The sequence below is a fragment of the Osmerus eperlanus genome, chromosome 16, assembly GCF_963692335.1.
Source record: "Osmerus eperlanus chromosome 16, fOsmEpe2.1, whole genome shotgun sequence".
In the NCBI taxonomy this organism is placed as follows: domain Eukaryota; kingdom Metazoa; phylum Chordata; class Actinopteri; order Osmeriformes; family Osmeridae; genus Osmerus; species Osmerus eperlanus.
Window position 1 is genome coordinate 1,294,399 of NC_085033.1, and position 21,760 is coordinate 1,316,158.

A 21,760-nucleotide genomic window follows, 5' to 3' on the forward strand; every position below is an offset into this window, starting at 1 on the left:
CAGCCACATACATAATGTGGCTGTTATTCTCCACATAAATCCCCAAGCACAGTTGTTGAAAAAGCGGAACTCGTATGCAGTATGCGAACAAGCACTGTGTGTCTTTATGGATGAATCTGGGAAGGGTTTACAAGGATGTGTCTCTGACTGGTATGGTGTATAGGCTGTAGTGTAAGGGCGGGGTGCCTGTTTTTGAATGATATTGATGGAATTAAGAGGTACTGCCAACAACATTCTTGTTTTGTCCCAAAGTCAGTAAATACTATGCAATATTCAATATATTACCAGATAATGATAACATTATGGCATGAAACGCTATGATATCCAATCAGTTTCAAAAACGTGTAGCTTATACACTGACACATCTCAGAAATCGTCGCGTGAATATGTAGGTTACAGTAAATTAATCTGCGTGAATATAGGCTCCAGGCTACTCTAGACTAGCCTACTGTTCATAAATTACATTTTATGAAATACGAAATTATTTAAATCTAGTGAGGTAACAGTGTTGCCTATGACCATACTGAGCTTCGAATCTTACTTTGGCAATACTGCTACAGATGAAGAATATTGGAAGACGTCAGAGCACCGAGAAACCTTTGGCCCCACTTCTCTGACTCCTCTCGTCTTGCTCTGACCGCTGATAGCCTGGCTGACACCTGATACCGTGGTACAACAGCAGAGTTTGGCTAAGGAGATTCAGGAACCTGACTAATTTTCACGGAGAAACATGCAGTCGAGAGGGAGCTCGGATTCAACAGCAGATCAAGTGAAACTTTTCAACCAGCAGACTTGAGCCGCACACACGAATCGTTGTATTGCCCCGAATCAAAGGGAGAGTTTTAGGCGTTCTGCGCGTATTATTCATGGATGTCTAGGGAACATGCACTGCGCTCTGCGGGTCAATTTCAGCATCCACGAGGATTCCTGATGTGGAACATGGCAAGGGGGATGAAGGGAGTGCACCCCGCCGCTTTGATTTGTACTTTGACGCTATTATGTACTGGTGCCGTCCGTGGGCAGGTCTCTTTTAACGAAATTACGGGATTTAGTTTGAGTCCCCCGTACTTCAACCTTGCCGAGGGAGCACGGATCTTTTCTACCGCAACTTGCGGTGAAGATGAGAGAGGGAGACCGAGGTCAGACCTGTACTGTAAACTTGTTGGAGGACCTACCACGGGACCGCCAAGTCAAACCATACAGGTACGGTGTTCATTAAATGTTCAATATTTAGCCGTTTTCATGTTTGATTTCATGCGTCACGTAATCATGACAACTTCACATTTTTCTCATTCCGAGTTACATTTCTTCATAGAGCACATGTAATCGTTAGGCTATGGATTAAAGCGACTGTTTACATTATTCTTAGTCAAATATCATAAAGTGGCAAACAGCAGTTGAAAAATAGTTGTTTATGTGGTTGACTTCCTTTCCTTACTGTTTTCCCTAGGCTCTAGTGAGTCACTAGAGCCTCCTGGGAAACATTGGCAGATTTGCCCGCCCTGGCCAAGTTGTACATCTGCCAGAAATAGTTTACACCATTGTTTCCTCTTCCAGAGGGATTGCGTTCACTTCTCTACAGTACACGCATAATGCAAATTCTGAAACACATATCACAACAATTGACCCACAACAATAATTTTTACTTGAATGCTATAACATCAGTTACTCAAAATATTTTAGTTACTATTATTCCCTTTTGCTTATTATACTTCCCTGTTATTAAGAACATTATATTTAATTTCTACAACTTCCAAAAGTGTGTCTTTAGTGATTCTGTTATGTTCTATTGTCTCTCTGTGTTAGGGTCAGTTTTGTGATCATTGCAACTCCAACAACCCCAACAAGGCCCACCCAGTGACCAATGCCATCGATGGCACCGAGCGCTGGTGGCAGAGCCCCCCTCTCTCCAGGGGTCCAGGGTACAACGAAGTGAACGTCACACTGGACCTGGGACAGGTAAGAACCTCTCTTTGGTGACGGGCTTGCTCTAAGATAAATAGTGTGTCCGCTGCTCTGTGGAGAGAGACAGATAGAACCCCAATGCTACAAAGTGACTCAAGGATAGTTTCTCGCGTTCTCACTCCAGCCTGCTGAGGTGAGATGCCTCACCTCGTTTGTGGGAGATGGCTTTCTGCCTGCAATGGTGTTGACGACATACCTTCCATTTGGGCAGGGACTGTTTGTTTTATTGCTGTGTGTACAGTGTCTTAGTGTTGATTTTGTTTGTGAATGTGGGTGATTCCTGCGCATCTTGGCCAAGTGTCCAGTTTTACCAGTGTTGTGCTGCAAGTGTGAGTTTTCCTAACCGGAGACGGAGATAGTCATGTGAGTGATGTCTTGTAGACCGCTGTAATGCAAAGCCAGTAGTCATACGGATGTCTTCTGGCTGGGGGGAAATGCATTTATTCTGACCCCTGGCTGCAGCAGGAGTTTGGCTCATGGCCCATGAAATTGCACCTCACGCTCAATTATCCACAGTGAGGAAGAAGAGAGGAATTCTGTCTCGGGATTAGGGATCAGAGGGATGTTCAGGCTGGTTTGGGGGGTGCAGGTGATATGTTGTCAGGAGAGTTCTGTCTGTGGTTCAGAGCTGGCTGGAGACAGAGCCCCCCCCTCCCCCCCCCACCCAACAGCAAATCTCCCGGAAAGACCTAACTTTCATCTGTGCGTCTCGTCCTCAGGAGGACTGTTGGAAGAGAAAATGTAGAGAGGAGGATTCTCTCCATCTCTGTTTTTAGACTGGTGGAGAGGAGCAGAGGGGCCAGGATAAATATATCTAAGGCCTGTGACCAAGCGGACGCATGCTGGCCGCAAGGGATGTCTGAGTTTAAGACGTGGTAATGCTCCGTTTATTTGGGAGCGGGGAAAGTAGCATTACTGCATTAAGGCATGCTATAAAGGGCAGGGCCCAAGTATTTGCCCCCAGACTACCAACCACAGGCCACCCCCCCTCCCTGACCATGAGCCCCTTGCGTCCCGCCCCACCTGTCAAACAGCGTCTCTGACCCAATGAGAGGCTGAGCTCACCTGGCCTCTCCCCTAACAACCTCATCCTTTTTTTGTTCCCTAAAACCTTTTGGCAGTTCTAACAATTTATGAGACTGTGTCTTCTCTAAGCGACAGTGTAACCTTTTGGGTGTAATAGGGTAATTTCATGCAAAGACTGCTTTCAATAAAGTCTGAGTTGTACTAATTGGAACCAAATGGTTTGGCACACTTGAGACTTCAACCCAAGATAAATCCATCAAGCTCAATTGATGTCATATAGTTTTTAGATCCACCAGAGGATTTATCATATTATATGTTGTACAATATGACAGTGTGATTGTAAACTATTGGAATGTGGCTAATGTGCGTTATTTCTGTTTTACTATACATTTGTACTGTATATTGCATGCATTGTGAATCATGGTGTTGTTAATGCCCTAACTCATAAGACATTCTGGTAATTTTCCATTTAGGGCAGATCTTCGAGAGAAAAGATGTGCTAACTAAGCAGGTGCTGAATGAGATTTGGATGCCATGTGCCTACCCATGATCCCTACCCAACATAATCTCCTCACGTGTGTATGAAGCATAGAGAGAATAGCTTTGATTTATGTTGTTTGAAGGAGGTCATTCTAGCTTGTGCTTTCAATGCTTTTGAGGATTCTTCATACAGAGAGAGTAGGTGGTGTGGTTACTGAGATGGGTGGGGGCATGATCCAGTTCAATAGGCTTTGTGGTCTCTTTAAAGACTAACACAGGTGTCTTGCTTCGCCGGTGTTATCTCCATCTCTCTCAGCGGACATATTAGATAATAACCCAGTGGATGTTTACATAGAAATAGGGAGGTTGAAAGAGAGAAGCCACTTTTGGCGTACGGCCGTTACAAACCGTCTTGTAAGTGCACACTTTGAAGCTCAAACCCATCATGGCCTGATTCTGCGTTTGTGAAACTTGAAATCATATGGTAACACTGAAGTCCGCACATATTTTATAGAAGGATTATTATGGACACAGACATACAGACCCTAAAGCTTTAAGACAAGGTGAACAAGAATGTTGTTAATGACAAATAATTGTGAATAGCAGCTGTACTCTAACAACATAATGTTCCTGTATAGAACATTACCAGAGATCTGTATATAACCCTTTTCAAGCTGTAATACCCTGTTTAAAAAAAACCTTTTTTAAGTGGTAAGCGTCTTCTAATATTATGAAGGGTTCTATTTCAAAAAAACCTTTGCTATTAGAATGCAGGCTTTGGTGGAACTCCTCCTCAAATACAGCCCCCCCACTCCTAGTTTAGACCTGAGGCTGTGGAGGTTGCTCCCATCTGTGTTATCTGGCATTTGACCTGTGACCCAAGACAAGGCATGTCAGGAGAGAACCTTGATGGGCATCAGTGAGGTTCTGTACAGCAGCTGGAGTTGAAAGGCAAGACCTAAACCAGCTGGTCTCCAGGGCTACAAACTTCCACCCTAATCAATGTCAGGCCTGTACATTAGGACTTACAAAACCACCAAAATCCTTCCTAGAGACATGATGTGTGTGTGGAGATACTCAAACCTACCCTTTTACTGGGATTAGTGGTGAATGTGTGTTCTAGTGAACGTTGGCACCGCTGTGGTTAGCCCTCCCAGCCTGCCTGTATTTCTGGGGAATGTATTTTAGGAGGCCTGACCACATGTGCTTATCTGCCTGAGTGGCCTGGACCATGTGAGACTTGACATGCCTAGGCTTACTGCTGTCTGTCCAGCGATGCTATTGAAAGGCCTGTGATACGCTAAATGGGTGAAGTTCGAATCCGAACCATCTTGGTTAGCACACCGGCAAGTTGGTGACGACAAGTTATAGTTTCACTTTGAAACAGCCTTGATGGCCGGTCTCGTAATGTTTACTCATGAGATGATTGAGATTGTATGGCTTGCGAGGTCCTCGGAGCTCTGAGTGATGATCGTCGGGTGCAACTGAGCATGAGCTAATCTGTAGGGTTTGATAACACGTGTGAGGTCCTTGTTTCTGATTGGCTGGGAATGGCATGGTACTATTTCAGTCTATGGGCCCTATTTTAACGATCTGAAACGCAAGTATCAAAACGCAAAGCGCAAGTAACTTTGTGGGCGGGACTCCGGTTCTGTTGCTATTATACCGGTGGGATAAATGACTTTGCGCCTGGCGCAAATCTAAAATGTGTTGATCTGAAGTAGCTACATTACTAATGGGTGTGGTTTGAGCGTAACGTGCAATAAACCAATCAGAGCGTCATCTCACATTCCCTTTAAGAGCAGGCACGCTTGTTCCATGGCGGATTGCTATTATAACGGCGGATTTGCCAGGCGCACACCAGGAGCGGTTCACAGCCGAGGAGACAGACGTTCTCGTCAGGGCCGTAAAAGATAAAGTGACATTGTATGGGAAAGGCAGAGCAGTTTTCTCATTGCATTAAGTTGCCGACTCATGCTGCTCATTCAAATTCTTAGTATTATTTTTATATTTTATTTTTAAATTTGTTATAATTTTAAATTGTTTAGTTCTTAGAATTAGTTTAACCATTGTACTCTTTTACTTAATTTAAGACCCGTATATGTTTATTGTTTGCACCTTCCTGTCACAGTAAATTCCGTGTTGGTGTAACATACATGGCAAATAAACCGAATTCTGATTCTGATTGGGATGGGAGAAGAAACCCACACAGCTTCGGTTAAACAGGCGTGGGAGAATATTGCCACAATTGTTACAAATCAATTTCACATACATAATAATTTCTCATGAAAATCTTTTTAATCATTGACATGAAAGAAATATAACACATCCATACAATAAATCAAAACAATGTCATAGCTTCGCAGGAAGAAGACCCTGGCCTCGCCAGCAGTGCGCACGGGCCAAGCATGCGCCCTTAAAATAGCATCTGAATAACGCACCATTGACTTAAGACTACGCTTTTCCTGGTCTGTGGCGAAATTGTTTTTCTGAAACTGCGAAATAGAACCAGGGAACGTTTGCGCCGGAACACGCCTCCTTTTTTTCGCTGAACCGCCCCGGGAGCGCAAGGTCATTCCCTAATTTTTTTCTTTGCGTCGAGTGCAAACTAGGAATGATACTTGCGTCGTTGACAAAGTCAATTGCGCTGGGTGCAAGATAGGGCCCCTATATGTACTGGGCCAAACTGTACAAAGAAGCCCATGCTGTTTGCTGAGGTCTCCTTGTTCTGTCATGGTCATAGTGGTCATGTTATTCTGGCTGACAGGAGAGATGGGCTTTCAAAAACTCATTTTTTATCAGCTTAAAGAATTCCTCTGGAACCTCAAGCTTAATTTATACTTAGGTCGCGGACACTTTTGAAATGGTCGCCGACGAAAAAAAAAAAGTGTCGCTCAGGCTGCTGCATTTATACTTCGGCAAACAGTCGCCTGTGCTCAAGGTTCGCGTGACGTAAACAGAATCATTTTACCGTTACATTCATTGCTATGGTTACATTGTTAACGCTTTGTAGCCTAGGTGGAGAAATCGGAGAAACTGACCATTTTAATTTTTCACTATGTGACGACATCCGCGCCAGTAGAAATTTCTCCTGGTAGGCGACACTTCTAAGCGACGGTTAAAAGTGTCGACCGAGACGTCATTTCTGTCGGCGACCTTTTCAAAAGTGTCCGCGACCTAAGTATAAATTGGGCTTAATCCGTTTTCTCTTCAGGCTATGCCTCCTTCAGAAGTTGGCCAGGGTGTTTTATATGCATCCGTCACCCCCTTTTGTCCCCTGAATAATGTCGGCTGTATTGTGTGACATCCTTTCTATGCATTCAAATATTCACAAAGCCTTACTTTTCTTTAAGTCCTTTTCTGAAAGTGACCTAGCCTTTTCTTTTCAGAGGGTAAATGCTGGGTGATTTAGCTTCTGTGGAACGGAGTCCAGAACCAGTTTCCCTACGGGGGCATTAAAGTATATCTTATCTTAAATGAGGGATTGACGAGTTGGAGGAAATGAGACTACGAGGCATTGGGGACGTTGTGTGTCTGAGGTGATTTTGCCAGGCCAGTTTGAGGCGTAGCAGGGTTGTGCTCACGCTAGCAGGTCCCACAGATTCCTCTGCTTCTCCTGTCTCCTGGCACTGATTCAGTCCTCATGGTTCAGCAGCATAACTTCCCAATTAGGCTGTGCAACAGAGGAGCTGATTAACAGACCCCAAAACACCTCAGTGTATGCCCTGCCTGCTGTATATCTATAACCTCTCTAAGATATACAGCATGTTATTTTAAAGACATTCTACACTGTCATACTGTTAAGGAAATGTTAGATGGCAGGAACTTTCATCTTATTCACATGTAACTGCATTGTACCATGTTAACTGTAGCTGACTGGGTCATGTCTAAAGCTCCAGAGACCTGCTTGGCTGTCGGACATGTCCCTAACTTGCTGTAGTGGTGATGGAGGTGATGTAAGCGCCCGTCTTTAGCTGGGCGCCAGGCCAAGCTGGTGTCTGCTGCTAATATTTACAGCCTCTCTCTCCTCCCTGGCTCTTTCTATCTTACACACACATAGCAGATACACACACTTAATTGCCTTGTAGTCCAGCCCTGCCCTGCCCAGCCCAGCCCAGTACTGCGTGTGCTGGTCACCAGCCTGGCCTCACGTCAGAATCAGGGCTTATTGTTGGACCGCAGCGCCTCCCAAAACTGGAGTGCCACTATGGAAAGTCGCGGGATAGGGATTTAATTCAGGATCTACCCACCTTTTCAAGGCCACGTAGCCCGTTCGTACACAGGGAATACTAATCGTCAGGTTGAAGGTACACTGACGCAGGCGTTGACGCACACACATACCGTTTTCCTACATGTAGTATGATACACCCCGCCTGCTCAGCAGCAAGGTTATGCATGCGTTTCTAACACAGGGGTCATAAACACGATCACTTTTATTAAACAGTTTATTTCTTTCCATGTCTAAACCAGATTTTTAACAAGCTACTCGGATGGTTTACTCACTGACAGACAATACCGTCGATGGAGAACACAAGTCCAGAGCAGCAGCTGCGCCTTTTACAATGACCGGGCTGTTGACTCGACTTGTAGAAACTTTGCATTCATCCCATTTCTCATTGTACCAAAATAGCCTCTTGTGGCTATCTTTGTGTCAGGGGTGGATGCTTTTTGAATGCCATTTTGCCCGGGTGTTGCTTAAAAAAAGGGGATTATTGAGTGCCGTCTACAGGAGAGAGGTGGATGTCTACCATGGAGACAGAGAGAAACACCCCCCCCCCCTCTCTAAGCACAGGCACCTGTTCCCCGTAGACAAACAGTTGAACGTTGCATTGTTTTAAACTGGACTTAAAAGACTCCACCCCCGCCATGCTGCCTGCAACTGTCTGGCACGCTGATTTGCCTCAACAGAAGGTGATGCCTCGCCTGAGCCCCTCTCCTCTGGTGTGTGTGTGTGTGTGCGTGTGTACTGCATTCCTCAGCCCTAACATCAGAGATGTCTGTCATATGGCTTCTATCTGTCAGACAGCCTTGGCTCCTGCAGTAGCCCTCCTGGTTCCTTGCTGCCATCCCACTTTCCTCCATCTGTGCATTCTGGGTCTTAAACACACACACACACACACACACACACATATACCATATACCCACATTTAGAGTAGCTAGAGAAGTGAAGTCGTTAAAAGTCACGCAATTGGGTGTGGGATCTCACAGTGACTTTCCTCCGGGGGAGCAGAGCAGTGTCTGGCCCAATCACCTGAAGCGCAGGCATGTGTGAAGGCTGGGCAGGAATTCTGCATGGAGGCAACAACACGGCGCTTCACGCTTTAGGGCACACATTCATCATGCCCGAGCTGTCACACACTCACTGTGGGTAGGAGCTGTCACAGCACGGAAACACCCAGAGACACCGCTGCAGCCTTGGAGGGCTCTGTGGAACCGTGTGTGTGTGTGTGTGTGGGGGGGGGGGTTAGGGTGTTTGTGTGGGGCTGAAAGTTATATATGTCTCTGTGTGTGTGTCTGTGCATTAATCTGAGTTGTATGTGAGCATTGGAATTTCGATGCGATTGTGCTTTTGTGTGTGTGCCTGTGTATGAGTTTTTGGGAACTTTGGTAACATTACACCTGTGTGCGTGTATGTGATGGTATACACATCATGTTTTTCCCTGCTAGTAAGAATGCATTGAGGATAATTAACATGGACTGGGATCATAGTGAGAACTGCAGGGCTGGAGAGGCGAGAATGGTGCCAGGTCACAGAGGGTTCTGCCCTGCACTGGCCTGCCCTCCAGTTAACTGCAGCTCAGCAGTCAGATTGGAATATTTATTGCCCTGTGTACATGTTTATGGGAGTCATTGAAAGCATTTGAACTGGGGTTGAAATCCAGTGAATGGAAGGTGTCAACGTTCATATCTGTGACAGTTCTGCACCTGACCTGTTTGACCCTCTCCCTCACGCACACACCCTGTCAAACCTTAACGCTGTACTGCACAGCAACAATGTTTTACACTACGCTGATAAGATCCAGGGGACTACATTTTTCAATGCTTCGTGACCGTAACCATTCCAAAACACTCCTCTTCATATATAATAATGATCATATTGTTTTATGAGTTAACTTGTGTTGCTCAGCAATAGACTCTTAATTGTGATGATGTCATCCACATAAACCTGCAGCAGACAGCAACAGACAGGTTATCCTCAATTTGACATGAAAGACTGATTGTAGCAGAAACGTCTTTGCAACAGTGAAAAACTGTAAGACCTCGCTACTGTGTTCCTGGGCTGAGGGGTTAGGGTGAGGATAACTGTTATTCAAGTTTAACTATGTGCATGACTGATCCCTCAGTTTTTTGGTGTTTTATTGCCATACGCCTGTCGTTCTGTTTCATGTCTTTGCGTTTAACAGGGTTTCTAGACTGGGATTTGGTTGCGTGTCTTTAAAATATTTCAGGCTTGTTCCAAACAAAAGGTGTTGGATATAATTCAAGGCTGATTGTTTAGACTGGCAGTGGTAGTGATGGAAAAGAAGGTGTGACAGAAGACAGGTTCTGTCTGTATGCCTGTCTCACATTCACTGCAGGAGTATTCTCACTTCTCAGTGCCATTGTGTGGTTGGATAGGATCACCATTGGCTTTGATACAAACCCTGACTGGGTCTGGATTTGAACTCTGAAAGGTTTGGCAAAAGGCTGCTTGTCAGAAAGACTAGCAGCGTAGCTGTTTGTTTTCCTTAATATTAACTACCAAGACATACGTTGTCTTTGTTACATTTGAGACATTTCACTGGACATTTAATCTAGAGAATGGACAACACCAGGACAAGAATGGACAACCCCCTTCTAGCCCCCCTAAAAGGGCTAGAAGGGGGGCTAGGGGGTCATGCATTCCCCAGACGACAGTTTTGTTGGCCAACATTTTGAAGTTTATGCATCAATCTGGTGCACTTTGAGAGCAAAATTGAGAAGCTATTGTTATTGTTTTTTGAGAGGATTTTTTTTTCTTCTCTTGTAAACAATTTGGTGCTCTAGTAAAGAATTGTATGAAACGCATTAGTCGTAATATGAATGGTGACACGGAAAAGTCACACTCACAAAGCATGGTAAATGAGATGGAGTTTAACGCAGTTCACAAATGGTCAAAAACACAATATTGACTAGAGCGTAGGCGTGCATATACAGAATAATAAGAAATATCATTACATTTGCCAGGATTTGGGGAGAAAAAAAACTGTTCCAATGCCCTTTTATAGTGTATTTCTTCTGGGCTTGGCTCATTGATGGAGATTATCAGGCAGGCAGCCAGGTACCGTCCTTGGAGCCAGTTGCAAATGTCTGATTTGACCTGAAAATGAAGGTAACTGCAATTAGCCAAATGAATGAAAATAGCAGGTGCTTTAGAAGTACACTACTCTTATTTTAGGGTAGACACATAAAGCATAAAGCATTAGCATTACTTCAGTTTGATTAAAATTTGAAGTAGCCTAATGTTACATGATACGTCAACTTGCTCCTCGGATGCAGAGAAATTAACGGGAAACACAGTTTTTAAGCCACAATTGAACCACTATTGTTTATCGGATTCATGTTGCTGTGGTAGCGTATCGCATTCCTTTGGCCTAGAAGATTGTTGCTGTTGTGTGTCACTTGTCAGCGACAGGTTTTCGAGAGCAGTGGGTCGCCCTGGCACAATGTGGAGGGGCTCGACGGGGAGAGGGGGGGGGGGGGTGGGGGTGGGAATGTAACGCCATGGCAGGAATCTGCCAGTCGGCACGTCCCCTTGCTGCCTCCTCCCTTTCTCTCTCCGTCCCTTTTTCTCTCTCTCCCCCTTTGTCCCTCTGACGTCATCCAGACCAGTGTGAACTAACCAGCCCTCTGCTCTCTCACTCAAGGCCCCTGTGTCTGTTTTTAGTAGGATGGAGGCCTACGTTTTGTTTGTGTGCTTCGACTGTCTTTTTTTCCCCCCTCCGCGCATCCTGTGCCATGTGGGTGGAAGTGTTCTCTGATTAGATTTTGGGACGCACCCATGCCAAGAAGAGGTCAAGACAGGGTTCTGGGAACTGGACCTCACAGTCACAAGTCCCTGTTCAACATGTTAGCGCCAGATGAGGTTTTTTTTGCTTCCTACGGACCCAACTCTAACCCTATGAGGGAATTTTCAGTAGGCTAAAGGTTTGTCTGTGCTGTTGACAGTATCGACTGTGACCTCTGTTAAGACAAGGACAAACAATGCTCTCCCTGACCCCCAATACCCCTCCCCCATCCATCAAGTAAAGTGTTCTTTTTCAAGTGGAGGCCCTGTCTTAGGGTGGAGGATCACAGTCCTTCAAGTTAATTGTGGAGCCAGGTTGACAAGACCATGACTCCAATCCAGGCTTTAGCTGCTGTGCTTTGATAGGGCTGTTAGCATGGGCTGTGTTTCCTGCCAGGAGAGACATAGTGCTGAAAAGCCTTCTGGGGTTTCGAGCACAAGGTGCTGAATGATGTCTAACCAGTACAGGCCTGCCCTCATCCTTTTCAACTCTCCACAAGGCAGTTAGTCTACTGCAGGACCTTTTAGAAATGACATATTAGATACCGTTTTCATGCAGGGGCTGGATTTTGTGCTTTAGGTTGTCAGATGTTCAACAAATAGTAGTGCTATAGCCTCCTTCCCACCCAAGTCAACTGCTGCTTTATGATCCCAGCTGATATAAAATGTTCACTGGAAGGAATCTCCACTCACTGCTTTAGCAGCACAAAAGTGGGAAGTGTGCATTTGGTCAGGTGTGTTTGCTGATACACTAGACGTCTCATGACGGGATCTGTAACTCCAAACTGTGCCAGCTCCACGCCAACCATCACAAAGAAAGCTTTGCCTGTCTGAAAACAACCCTTCGTTCTATACAATCAAACCGAAGCTGCCTTCTCCATAACCCTAATGACGATGATCATAATAATGATGATGATGGTAATGATTATGAATTGAATATAGAAACATCACAGCCTCCCCCCAAATCTAATCAGTGTTCCTTGTATAGCTTGTATGTGCTGATGGTAGAGATAGAATAGGGTTGTTGAGGGAGGTGAACGAGTCAGAAAGGCTGTTTCCATCCTCCATCAATGCTGGATCAAGTACTTGTGATTTGAGGTGATTCTGAGTAATTGTGTGACCTTATGTGGGAAAGGATGGAGACGCAGCGCTGTTAAAAGTTACAACAGCAGTTGACCCAGTGGCCGAGTCGGCTGGCAGCATTAGGAACATTAATTCAGGGCCCCAGTAGCTCAACAGAACCAGATTATCCTTGTTGACGTGCTAGTTGCCCTGACCCACGTGAGAGGAAGCAGAGTATTGTCTAAGACGTCTGCCAAAGCTGGGGCCTCGGCGAGATGGCGGTAGTGAACCAAGCCACAGGAAACCACCGAGAGGGCTGACTTGTGCCAGAAACCATTAAGGAACTTTGTTTGTTTTCACACCCTTTTGTTAAAGCGTCTGCTCTTTGTGTTCTTGTTTTCAGCTCTTCCATGTGGCCTATGTCCTCATCAAGTTCGCCAACTCCCCTCGTCCTGACCTGTGGGTGCTGGAGAGGTCCATAGACCACGGCAGAACCTACGTACCCTGGCAGTACTTTGCACGTACGTCATCTTTACTTTTTGTCTGAAAGTAAAGTTTACTTTTGTGGGTTTGTTTTGGTCTGACTGCTGTAGCACATTTGGTTTGTCTCAATGGAGTTACTGAACCAAGAGATCTTAGTGTGACCTCCACTTTTCTATTTATACTGTAGGCCTTTTGTACAGTATGATCCAGAGATGTAATTGTGTCAGTGTTTTGTTTCTGCTTAAGGCAGCATAGCAAGTATTTGGCAAACATGGTCTATAAGGTCTAATTCTCAGAATGTGATGGACTAGTGCAGACTGAAGGGGATTTGCAGCGCTCAGTGAGAAATGTGTGGTTTTGTGGAGCTTTAATCTTTCTCCTTACAGCTCACACACAGTATGTTTCTGCCAGCATCTTCTTCTCTCGTACGTCCCTTATCTCCACACGTATGAGCTGGAGGGTGGGCATGCCGTGCTCCCTAGAGACACCTGCACACACACCTTGCCAGGGTGCACATATCTGACTGTTCTCTATCTCTCTCCTCTGTCTTCTTGTCTTTAACTTTTTCTCCTTTGGTCTGTTCCTTTGGGGGGAAATTTATGTCCTTACTTGTAAGGAAGGACCTAACTTACATATTACTCAATCTACTTTCAAACTCACTGGGTCTTGGTATTTAGTTGATTCCTTTTTATATATAAAAATATGGCAATTCGAAAGCAGTAGATTTCTAAAGGACAAACCCCTATACAACCCCAATGAGCCTCTGTAGCTACCTTGTTGACTTCCTTCATGGAACAATCCTGACCCTTAAACTGACAACAGTGAAAGACAGTCTTTTTTGTTGTTCGATGACCTTATTCCTGTGACATAATCTTTTAACAGGATGGACTGAGATAGGCCTAAATAGATTGCATCTGTATACGTGTTTGTATGTGGGGAAATCAGATTTTGCGTAGAGCTCAAAGGGGTTAGAGAAAAACTGTTCCAGCACCTGTTTTGCCAAATCTGATTTTTACAGAAGGCTATTATTACATACCTTAGATAAACCATCAGGCATAGATAGTGGATGAGATTACTGTTTGATTTAGTGCAAGAATGACTCAAATAGAGAAGAGAAGAAAGGTTGCTGTTTTGCAATGCACTGTCAACACTGTCTTATGTTTGGACTCATATGACAGTATGACCGTGATAAGTTATGATAGGCCTATGCCTGCCAAAACTGATATGAAATAAGTGCATGGGGTTTGTGACAAAGTCAATTTAATTTCAAAGGGGTTCCACCTTCTTCTATTCCACTACCTTGTTCGACAGTCTGCAAAAATGTTACAGATCAAGAACATTTTATTTCTAGAAATTGGTGTCAGAGCTCTGTGGTTGCCGTTGTGACATTAGATTTGAAGCGTGAGTGCATCGAAAGGTTCGGCAAGGAGCCAAACGGCCGCATAGTCCAGGACGACGACCAGATCTGCACCACGGAGTACTCACGCCTCGTCCCTCTGGAGAACGGAGAGGTACCGTCTCCTCACCCCCACCTCAGATGGAGGGCTTGAAATTTGTGTCTGAAACAGTGTCGAGGTGGTGACTGTCTGACATGTCTGAGGTCATCTCTGTCCAGATCGTGGTGTCGCTGATCAACGGGCGCCCGGGCTCCAGGAACTTCACCTACTCCCCGGTGCTGCGGGATTTCACCAAAGCCACCAACATCCGCCTGCGCTTCCTGAGAACCAGCACCCTGCTGGGCCACCTCATCTCTAAGGCCCAGAGAGACCCCACCGTCACTCGGCGGGTAAGAGAGACCCTCGGAGACACCAACAAACAGGAAATACCGGAGCACGATGGCCCAAGCCTCAATTCTCAACCCTGCATACTCTAAGACCTGGCCTCACCTTTCTTGTCTTTGCTGTCACGGTCACATTCAGTCATACTAAAGCAGCGTAAGTGCTGTACCTGCCTGGGGCATCAGCCAGTGTCCTACAGTGAAACCTGGCACCTTATCTGCTGACACTAACACACTGACCTGATTTTGTCCTGCCTGCACATTCTTCCTCTGCGAGGCTCGATAGCAGGGCCATTCCGTCCAGTCATGGTGGTAATTCCCTCTGGTGGAGAATCATGATAAGTCCCTCCCTGGGCTGCAGAACCATGAGATATGTTCTGTTCTGACTGGTAAACTGAACATCTTTAGTGAATATTGAGTGGTGGCATTGAATGGTGGGTGTTCTAACATTGACTGTTCATCTCCCTATGAATGAGTTACAAAGTTATGTGATGTTAATGCTGTTAGCCTAGGTTCTTTTGGCTCCAGGGTTTTGTAGCCCCTGGCAGATTTCATAGAAGAAAAAAAAACCTTAATTGAAAGCTATAGGACTTAGACATCCAGCCTTCTTCATGGCCTACGCAATAATGTACAACCCTTCACCAACCAATGCTGTTTCCAATTGACCAAAGGCCTATAAGAGTCTCAGCTTATTCCAACATGATTTTCCTCCTTAAGCAGGCGTCCAGGGAAGTGTTCAAATCCAGTCAGCTGGGCTGAGCTGGGCTAGTCTGGACTTAACATGACAGAGGCCAGATAGAAGAAGAAACCAACCAACCAGTTGGCTTGCAAACACTGAGTCACTCTACAGTCTGTGCTTGGGGTCATAGCTGTACCTGGTGTGATTCACCTGTGCAGAGTCAGACCAGGGTGTGGTTGATATAGTCAAGCAGCTGATGACAGCACGCTTGATATGGCAGTCTTCTGACTTTGTTGTTGTTAATATGATAAAGTGTTGTGATAACGTTGTTATCGATATGATACAAACTCAAAAGATGTGTAATCACTATTAGTAACTTTTGATCATCTTCAAATACATGGTTCTAAAAGTATTTTGTGCATATAACAATCAAACAAAAAACTATTGTTTAAGTTGCAATTATTTGAAATGGCTAGGTTTACATTTGACAGGAAGTCCCAATATGTTAGTATGGAATGTATTTTTATCAGGGCAGTGTTGCTGTCTTTGTGTCGACAGTACTACTACAGTATCAAAGACATCAGCATCGGGGGGAGGTGTGTGTGCCACGGTCATGCAGAGGTGTGTGGAGAGCTCTCTCCTGACAACCCAAATAGGTGAGTGAGAGATAGCTATTGCTAGTGCTACTGAAATTCCAAATACTACTGTATAATGTTTTTCTGTTGTATCCTTATATTTTAGGTATAGCTGCCCACTAATTTATCATTACATTGGGACTTCCGTCCTTGACACATTTCGTAAAGACATGCATCTCTCATGACTAGAAAGGGCAATTTTAGAAGTGTATCAAAAAAACAGAGAATGTTCTGTATCGATTGAAATGTCATCTTATTATGCTTGTTCCTTCAACACTCTGCTTTAACAATGGATGTCTATGGTGTTGTGGGAGAGTCTTACCCCAGGCAGAGGGAGAACAGAGTGAAAGATAGCATCTGTTTTTGAGATAGGAGTAGTAGGATGGGTTTGAAGAAAAGGAAATTACTTCATCTGTTTGTTTCCTGACATCTCTACTGTTTAAGGCAACAGGTTATTTTAGTTTAGCCTAATTAGTGGTGGTGATGTCAGCTGTTGGCAAGACAGGGCGAGATAGGCGATAAAGTTATGCTGCTTTGAACCGTGATTATGTTGAGTTTATGAACAGTAACATTTACTGTAATAAGGGGCATTGTGAGCTGACAGGAAAAATGTTTCTTAAATTGTGACAGAAGACTTGAGTTGGCGGTAAAGTTAGCATTACACATTGGACTAAGGTCCATACAACAGCAGGGTTCAGAACAGTTTTATTAAACCAACAGTCACCAGATACTCTAATGACTATGTACAAGGATTCTCTCACTTCAACGGGAAACCTCGGTGTGAATATAAAGTGTCACAAACTAAGTCCGGTTGTTCTTTCTCTCCTGTTCCCAGACTGCAGTGCGAGTGCCGACACAACACCTGTGGTGAGTCATGTGACCGCTGCTGCCCAGGGTTTCACCAGAAGCCATGGCGTGCCGCGACGGCGGACAGCCCCAACGAGTGCCAGCGTAAGTGCCAGCCTCCCCCCTCACAGCTTTCCTCTTTGCTCAGTGACTCAAAGGCTGGGAGCTCTCGAAACGAAACAAGCCCTTAAGTCTCCCCTCTAGTTCATAATAGCTCAGCGCGAAATGCCCTGTTATGGTGTTGGAAAAGGTCTCGGTAAACTCTTACTGTAAGAGGCATTACTCCTCTGCTATGTGCAGTGAACACATTTGTGTGTGTGTGTATGTGGTTGTGTGTGTCCCATCTACTCACAAGACCACTCCACACACACACATGCACGGTGACGCACCCGCCTGCAGAGAGAGGGAGGCCATTCCATGCCAGCTGGGGCCTAATTGCCGTGGACTGTTGACAAGATTCTCCCTCCTGATTCAGGGATGCTGAAACCCTACCTTGCAAAAAGAGAGGGAGAAAGAGGGAGGGAGAGAGAGAGAGGAGAACATGAGAGAGATATGTAATCTTGTCGTAGTAGAAAAGCTCCTAAACCATTCATAAACATTATGAAGTCTGAGTAAAGGGGAAGTTTGGAGGAAAAGGAAGTGTTTGAACTGATTTTATGGTCTTGAGATCCTGTGGATCACAATCAGTACCTTGAAGTACTGCATTGCAGAAGGAAGTGTGTACCACATCAACGATTTTGTGTGTGTGTGTGTGTGCGTGTGCGTGTGTGTGGATGTGCGTGTGTGGGTGTATGTGTGTGCATGTGTGGGTGTATGTGTGTGCGTGTGTGGGCGTATGTGTATGTGTGTGTGTTGTCTCTGGTTCGGGGGTTTCCTCCTATAGCCTGCCAGTGCTACTCCCATGCCTCGGAATGCTATTATGACCCAGAGGTGGAGCAGCGAGGAGCAAGTTTAAACACCTTCGGCAGCTATGATGGTGGAGGCATCTGCATCAACTGCCAGGTATGAACCTGGTTTCAAGTCCAAACTCATACGATTTTTCTCTGTGTGTGTGTTTTTGAGTGTGTGAGTGTTGTGAGTGCTTCCAGTGCTCAATGATTGAATGAGTATTTCCCCCCAAAAAACTCCTTAAGTCCCTTAGATCGGATGCACACACGGACCAGGTCACTACAATGGGATTGTGTGTGTTCCAAATGCCCCATTGCATATTTCTACACTAAAGTTCATAATTGTAATAATTATTATGGAAATAAACCAAACACCACTAGAGAGAGCAAGTTATAACAAGACAGACTTACTGTATGTCAGTGGAGTGTGCTTTGTTCAACGCTTGTACATCACACAAAGCAAACAGATGGATTAGCAACAGTGAAGCATCAGATTAGATCATTCCTAGCACTAGAACTTCCTGTCCTGGGCTTTTTTCATGTGAAATTGTGTCGATGTGATGTGATGATACCTGTTATCAATCGCTCTTCATCTTTAGCACAACACGGCTGGAGTGAACTGTGAGCGTTGTGTTGAAGGGTTCTACAGAAGCTACGGCGTCCCACCTGAATCTCCCTCCGGATGTAGACGTGAGTCCCCATCACATCTCCACCCCTCACCCTCCCTTTATGGCTTCACTCTCTTTATTTTAAACAAGTGTGTATGTCATTGTCAAATGTCTACTAATAGTTATACAGGACTAGTTCTCTTCAGGCCTATGCCTGACCAGCTCTCTGGCACTGTACTGTGTTTTTCTTGCGGTTGTCCTAAATCCAACCCTCAGTGGCAGCTAGTGAATGAGCTTGAGTAATGATGCAGCTATCTGACCTATGACTGTTGGGTAAGGCTAAAGAAGAGTTGCTTTCAAAGATGTCCTCTCTCCAGGGACTTGTGTGTGAGTCAAAAACACATGCTGCATGGCACCAGCGTCTAGTGTATGTTTGCTAAATCGAGACCCACTCTTGTTTACATTGCTGGGCTTGGAACACGGTTGTTCCTCGGCCACAGAAATAGCTGCCAGTTGTGTTGTGGCTTTTCTGAGGTGATGAAATTAAACTGGTTACCCTCCGTGCTTTGAAAAGACCAAAGAAGCCACTCAATTAAGCGAGCTTAGTAGATGAAGGTGTTGACTTGGTGAAAGCCTATTAGTGTCCTCATGGTTTTCGGAGGTAGTGTACGGGAACGCTTGTGGGGAGGTTAGAAACAGAGTCACTCTAGCATGCAGAAATGCTGTAAATCTCCTATAGTGAATGTTGATCTGTGTGTGTGTGTTTGACCACAGCTTGCAGGTGTGACTCCAGAACCACCGCTGGCTGTGAGATGGGGTCAGGACGCTGCCTCTGTAGGCCATCCTTCACCGGGGACAACTGCGAGCGCTGTGCGACTGGTTACTACGGCTACCCACAATGCATCCGTAAGTCAGTCAATGACGTAAAATGACTGCTTTAGGCTTGTATCTGTTTCATCAAGTACAAATTATGTGGACAGGTGGAAAAAGCAGTGCGCGAAGCATCGACAGACTGTTTGAAAGTGTGTCTTCGTCTCATTGGTGGAAGCTCTTTCAGGAAGCTCTTAGAGAAGTGCTTAATTGAGGAAGTCCTACTTTTGGATTTGGAGGAAGTGTGATTGTAGGAACCCAGAGTGTGTGGTGAGAGCTGGGATCTGAAGGAAGCTAGTTGGCCTTGTTCCTTTACTGGCTGCCAATTACCACCTCTGTTCTTCTTTTGTTCGCATTTGTGTGGACTTTGGTTTGGATGTCTACCGATGCTGCTGCAAATGCTGACTGCATCATTTACAAAAAGATGAACTTAACCAGGTTACATAGGGAGTTAGATAGGGATTCAAAGCCCAAGAGGGAACCCATTGGTTGCACATTTCACACCGTGTCTTAGCTCACATCTTAACAAATGAACACAAACAGGCCACAGCATCAATTATTGCTCCCCACCACCACCCCTCGTCCCTTTCTGATTCTAATTACAGACATTGCATGGCGTGTCAGTCGTCACATTTCAGCGCCCTGTAGTTAAAGCATTCCTAACTTGCCCCTCCTTATGTCTGTCTGGGAGTTGTGATTGACACAGACTTTCTCCTGGGTCTTCTGGAACTTGTCAACAGCAATCACCGTGCCTCGCACAAGAACTTGCCAAACGACAATACCAAGAATGTGACTGTCAAAACTCTAAAATGTAATTTGAAATGTTCTACAATAGTCCCAAAGGATCATTTATGGTCTTACCATTTCCACTGAGCTCCAAGAGTAAGAAACTGAAATTTGCCAACAGACCTCGGCATAGACTCCACTCCTCATCTATTGTTTAGCTAGGATCATGGAGGTTGTTTTAATGATGTGTTCCGGAACAATTAGGTAAAGTATATGACCACAACACAGCAGAGTGAGAAAAAATCGGATTGGCCTGTTTATGTGAATGTGGCAAACACAAATCACAAATCAAGCCTTTCATGTGAATGTTATACAGTGGTTTTACACAGAAACTGGTCAAGATGGTTTGGTGTTGAACATCATATAAGATGGAGTTTTGGCATTGCTTGGCGATTATCATATGAATATAGAATATTTTACGGGGTGTATTTATTAATATAATTGCCTTTATCCTTGGGCTGTGAGGGTTCTCTGAAATGTCTACATGTAGACAGAATCCCTGGAAGTCAACTTTAATTTTGCCATACTTTGACAGAAATAATTTTAGAAATTGTAATATTCTAAAATCTCTATATGCGAGGTCCAAGAGAACTGTAGTATTGCACGCACAGATTGATGTTTGTAGAGTTGAAATTGATCTGTTAATATTCTTCCTTTTTTATCAGGCTATCCAATCTACCCACCAACCACAAAGTCGCCTGCAGGCCACATTGTGGGTAAGTTCAGCACACTTGATGGTTTGATATGCACAGTGTAATGTAAACTGTTCAAATCAAGATCAACATATACAGTAGTGATTGCTTGTTTTTGCATGTTCACCTTACATTAAGGGAGAATGTTTGTAGTGCTTTTATTGACCTCCTCCATTGTTCTCCATCTGTCTCTCCTCAATTTACCCATTGCTCTTGTTCTCTCTACAGAGCCCTCTGTCTGCCCTCATGGTTATTTTGGACCACCCAGCTGCCAGCGTGAGTGTAATGAGGCTATGCTATCATGTGCTATGCTATGATGTGCTATGATGTGCTATGCTATGATGTGCTATGCTATGGTGTGCTATGCTATGGTGTGCTATGATGTGCTATGCTATGATGTGCTATGCTATGGTGTGCTATGCTATGGTGTGCTATGCTATGGTGTGCTATGATGTGCTATGCTATGATGTGCTATGATGTGCTATGCTATGATGTGCTATGATGTACTTCTTGTCATTCTGTTTCATTCTGTGCTGCTCTATGCCAAACAATGAAAACAATGCAATGCTATGCTTTTATACAGTGTGAAATGTACCACACATTGTTGTGCTGTGCTATCCTTTTACACAGCCCTGTTAGCATTTCAGCTATTCCTCCTGAGGTGTTCAGTATGTAGCACTGCCCCTGATCCCCTCTCTGGGGGGCGTGTTTACGTGAGAATATACAGGACCGCTCATTAAACCAAGACATGTAAGGGTAAATAGATTTACGCAGGGTCAGAGGTTAAGAGCATGTGATGCCTTTAGCAGACTATGTTTTTCAGAGCTGATGTCCTCTTCAAGCTGAGGTTGAAAAACACAGTATCAGAGAGAGTTAAATATTAACGTAGCTGCCTAGCACTAGATTTCATAAAAAAAACAACCTTAGCTTTCATGTTG

The 21,760-nt window shown here is 44.8% G+C and overlaps 1 protein-coding gene across 3 annotated transcripts in view; it reads left to right on the forward strand.

Annotated features, from left to right (window-relative positions):
• The first annotated feature begins 675 nt into the window (after positions 1-675).
• LOC134035960 (laminin subunit alpha-3-like) overlaps positions 676-21,760 on the forward strand; it is a 57,236-nt gene continuing 36,151 nt past the window's right edge. For 2 of the 3 annotated variants that reach the window (XM_062480560.1, XM_062480561.1), the window contains exons 1-12: positions 676-1,203; positions 1,807-1,959; positions 12,963-13,080; positions 14,435-14,553; positions 14,658-14,828; positions 16,057-16,154; positions 16,969-17,084; positions 17,863-17,981; positions 18,466-18,556; positions 19,249-19,380; positions 20,796-20,846; positions 21,051-21,098. In XM_062480560.1, coding sequence (XP_062336544.1) covers positions 871-1,203; positions 1,807-1,959; positions 12,963-13,080; positions 14,435-14,553; positions 14,658-14,828; positions 16,057-16,154; positions 16,969-17,084; positions 17,863-17,981; positions 18,466-18,556; positions 19,249-19,380; positions 20,796-20,846; positions 21,051-21,098 — 1,549 coding nt within the window. In that variant the 5' untranslated portion in view covers positions 676-870. The remainder of the gene's footprint in view (positions 1,204-1,806; positions 1,960-12,962; positions 13,081-14,434; positions 14,554-14,657; positions 14,829-16,056; positions 16,155-16,968; positions 17,085-17,862; positions 17,982-18,465; positions 18,557-19,248; positions 19,381-20,795; positions 20,847-21,050; positions 21,099-21,760) is intronic. The other variant, XM_062480562.1, reaches the window with a different exon arrangement.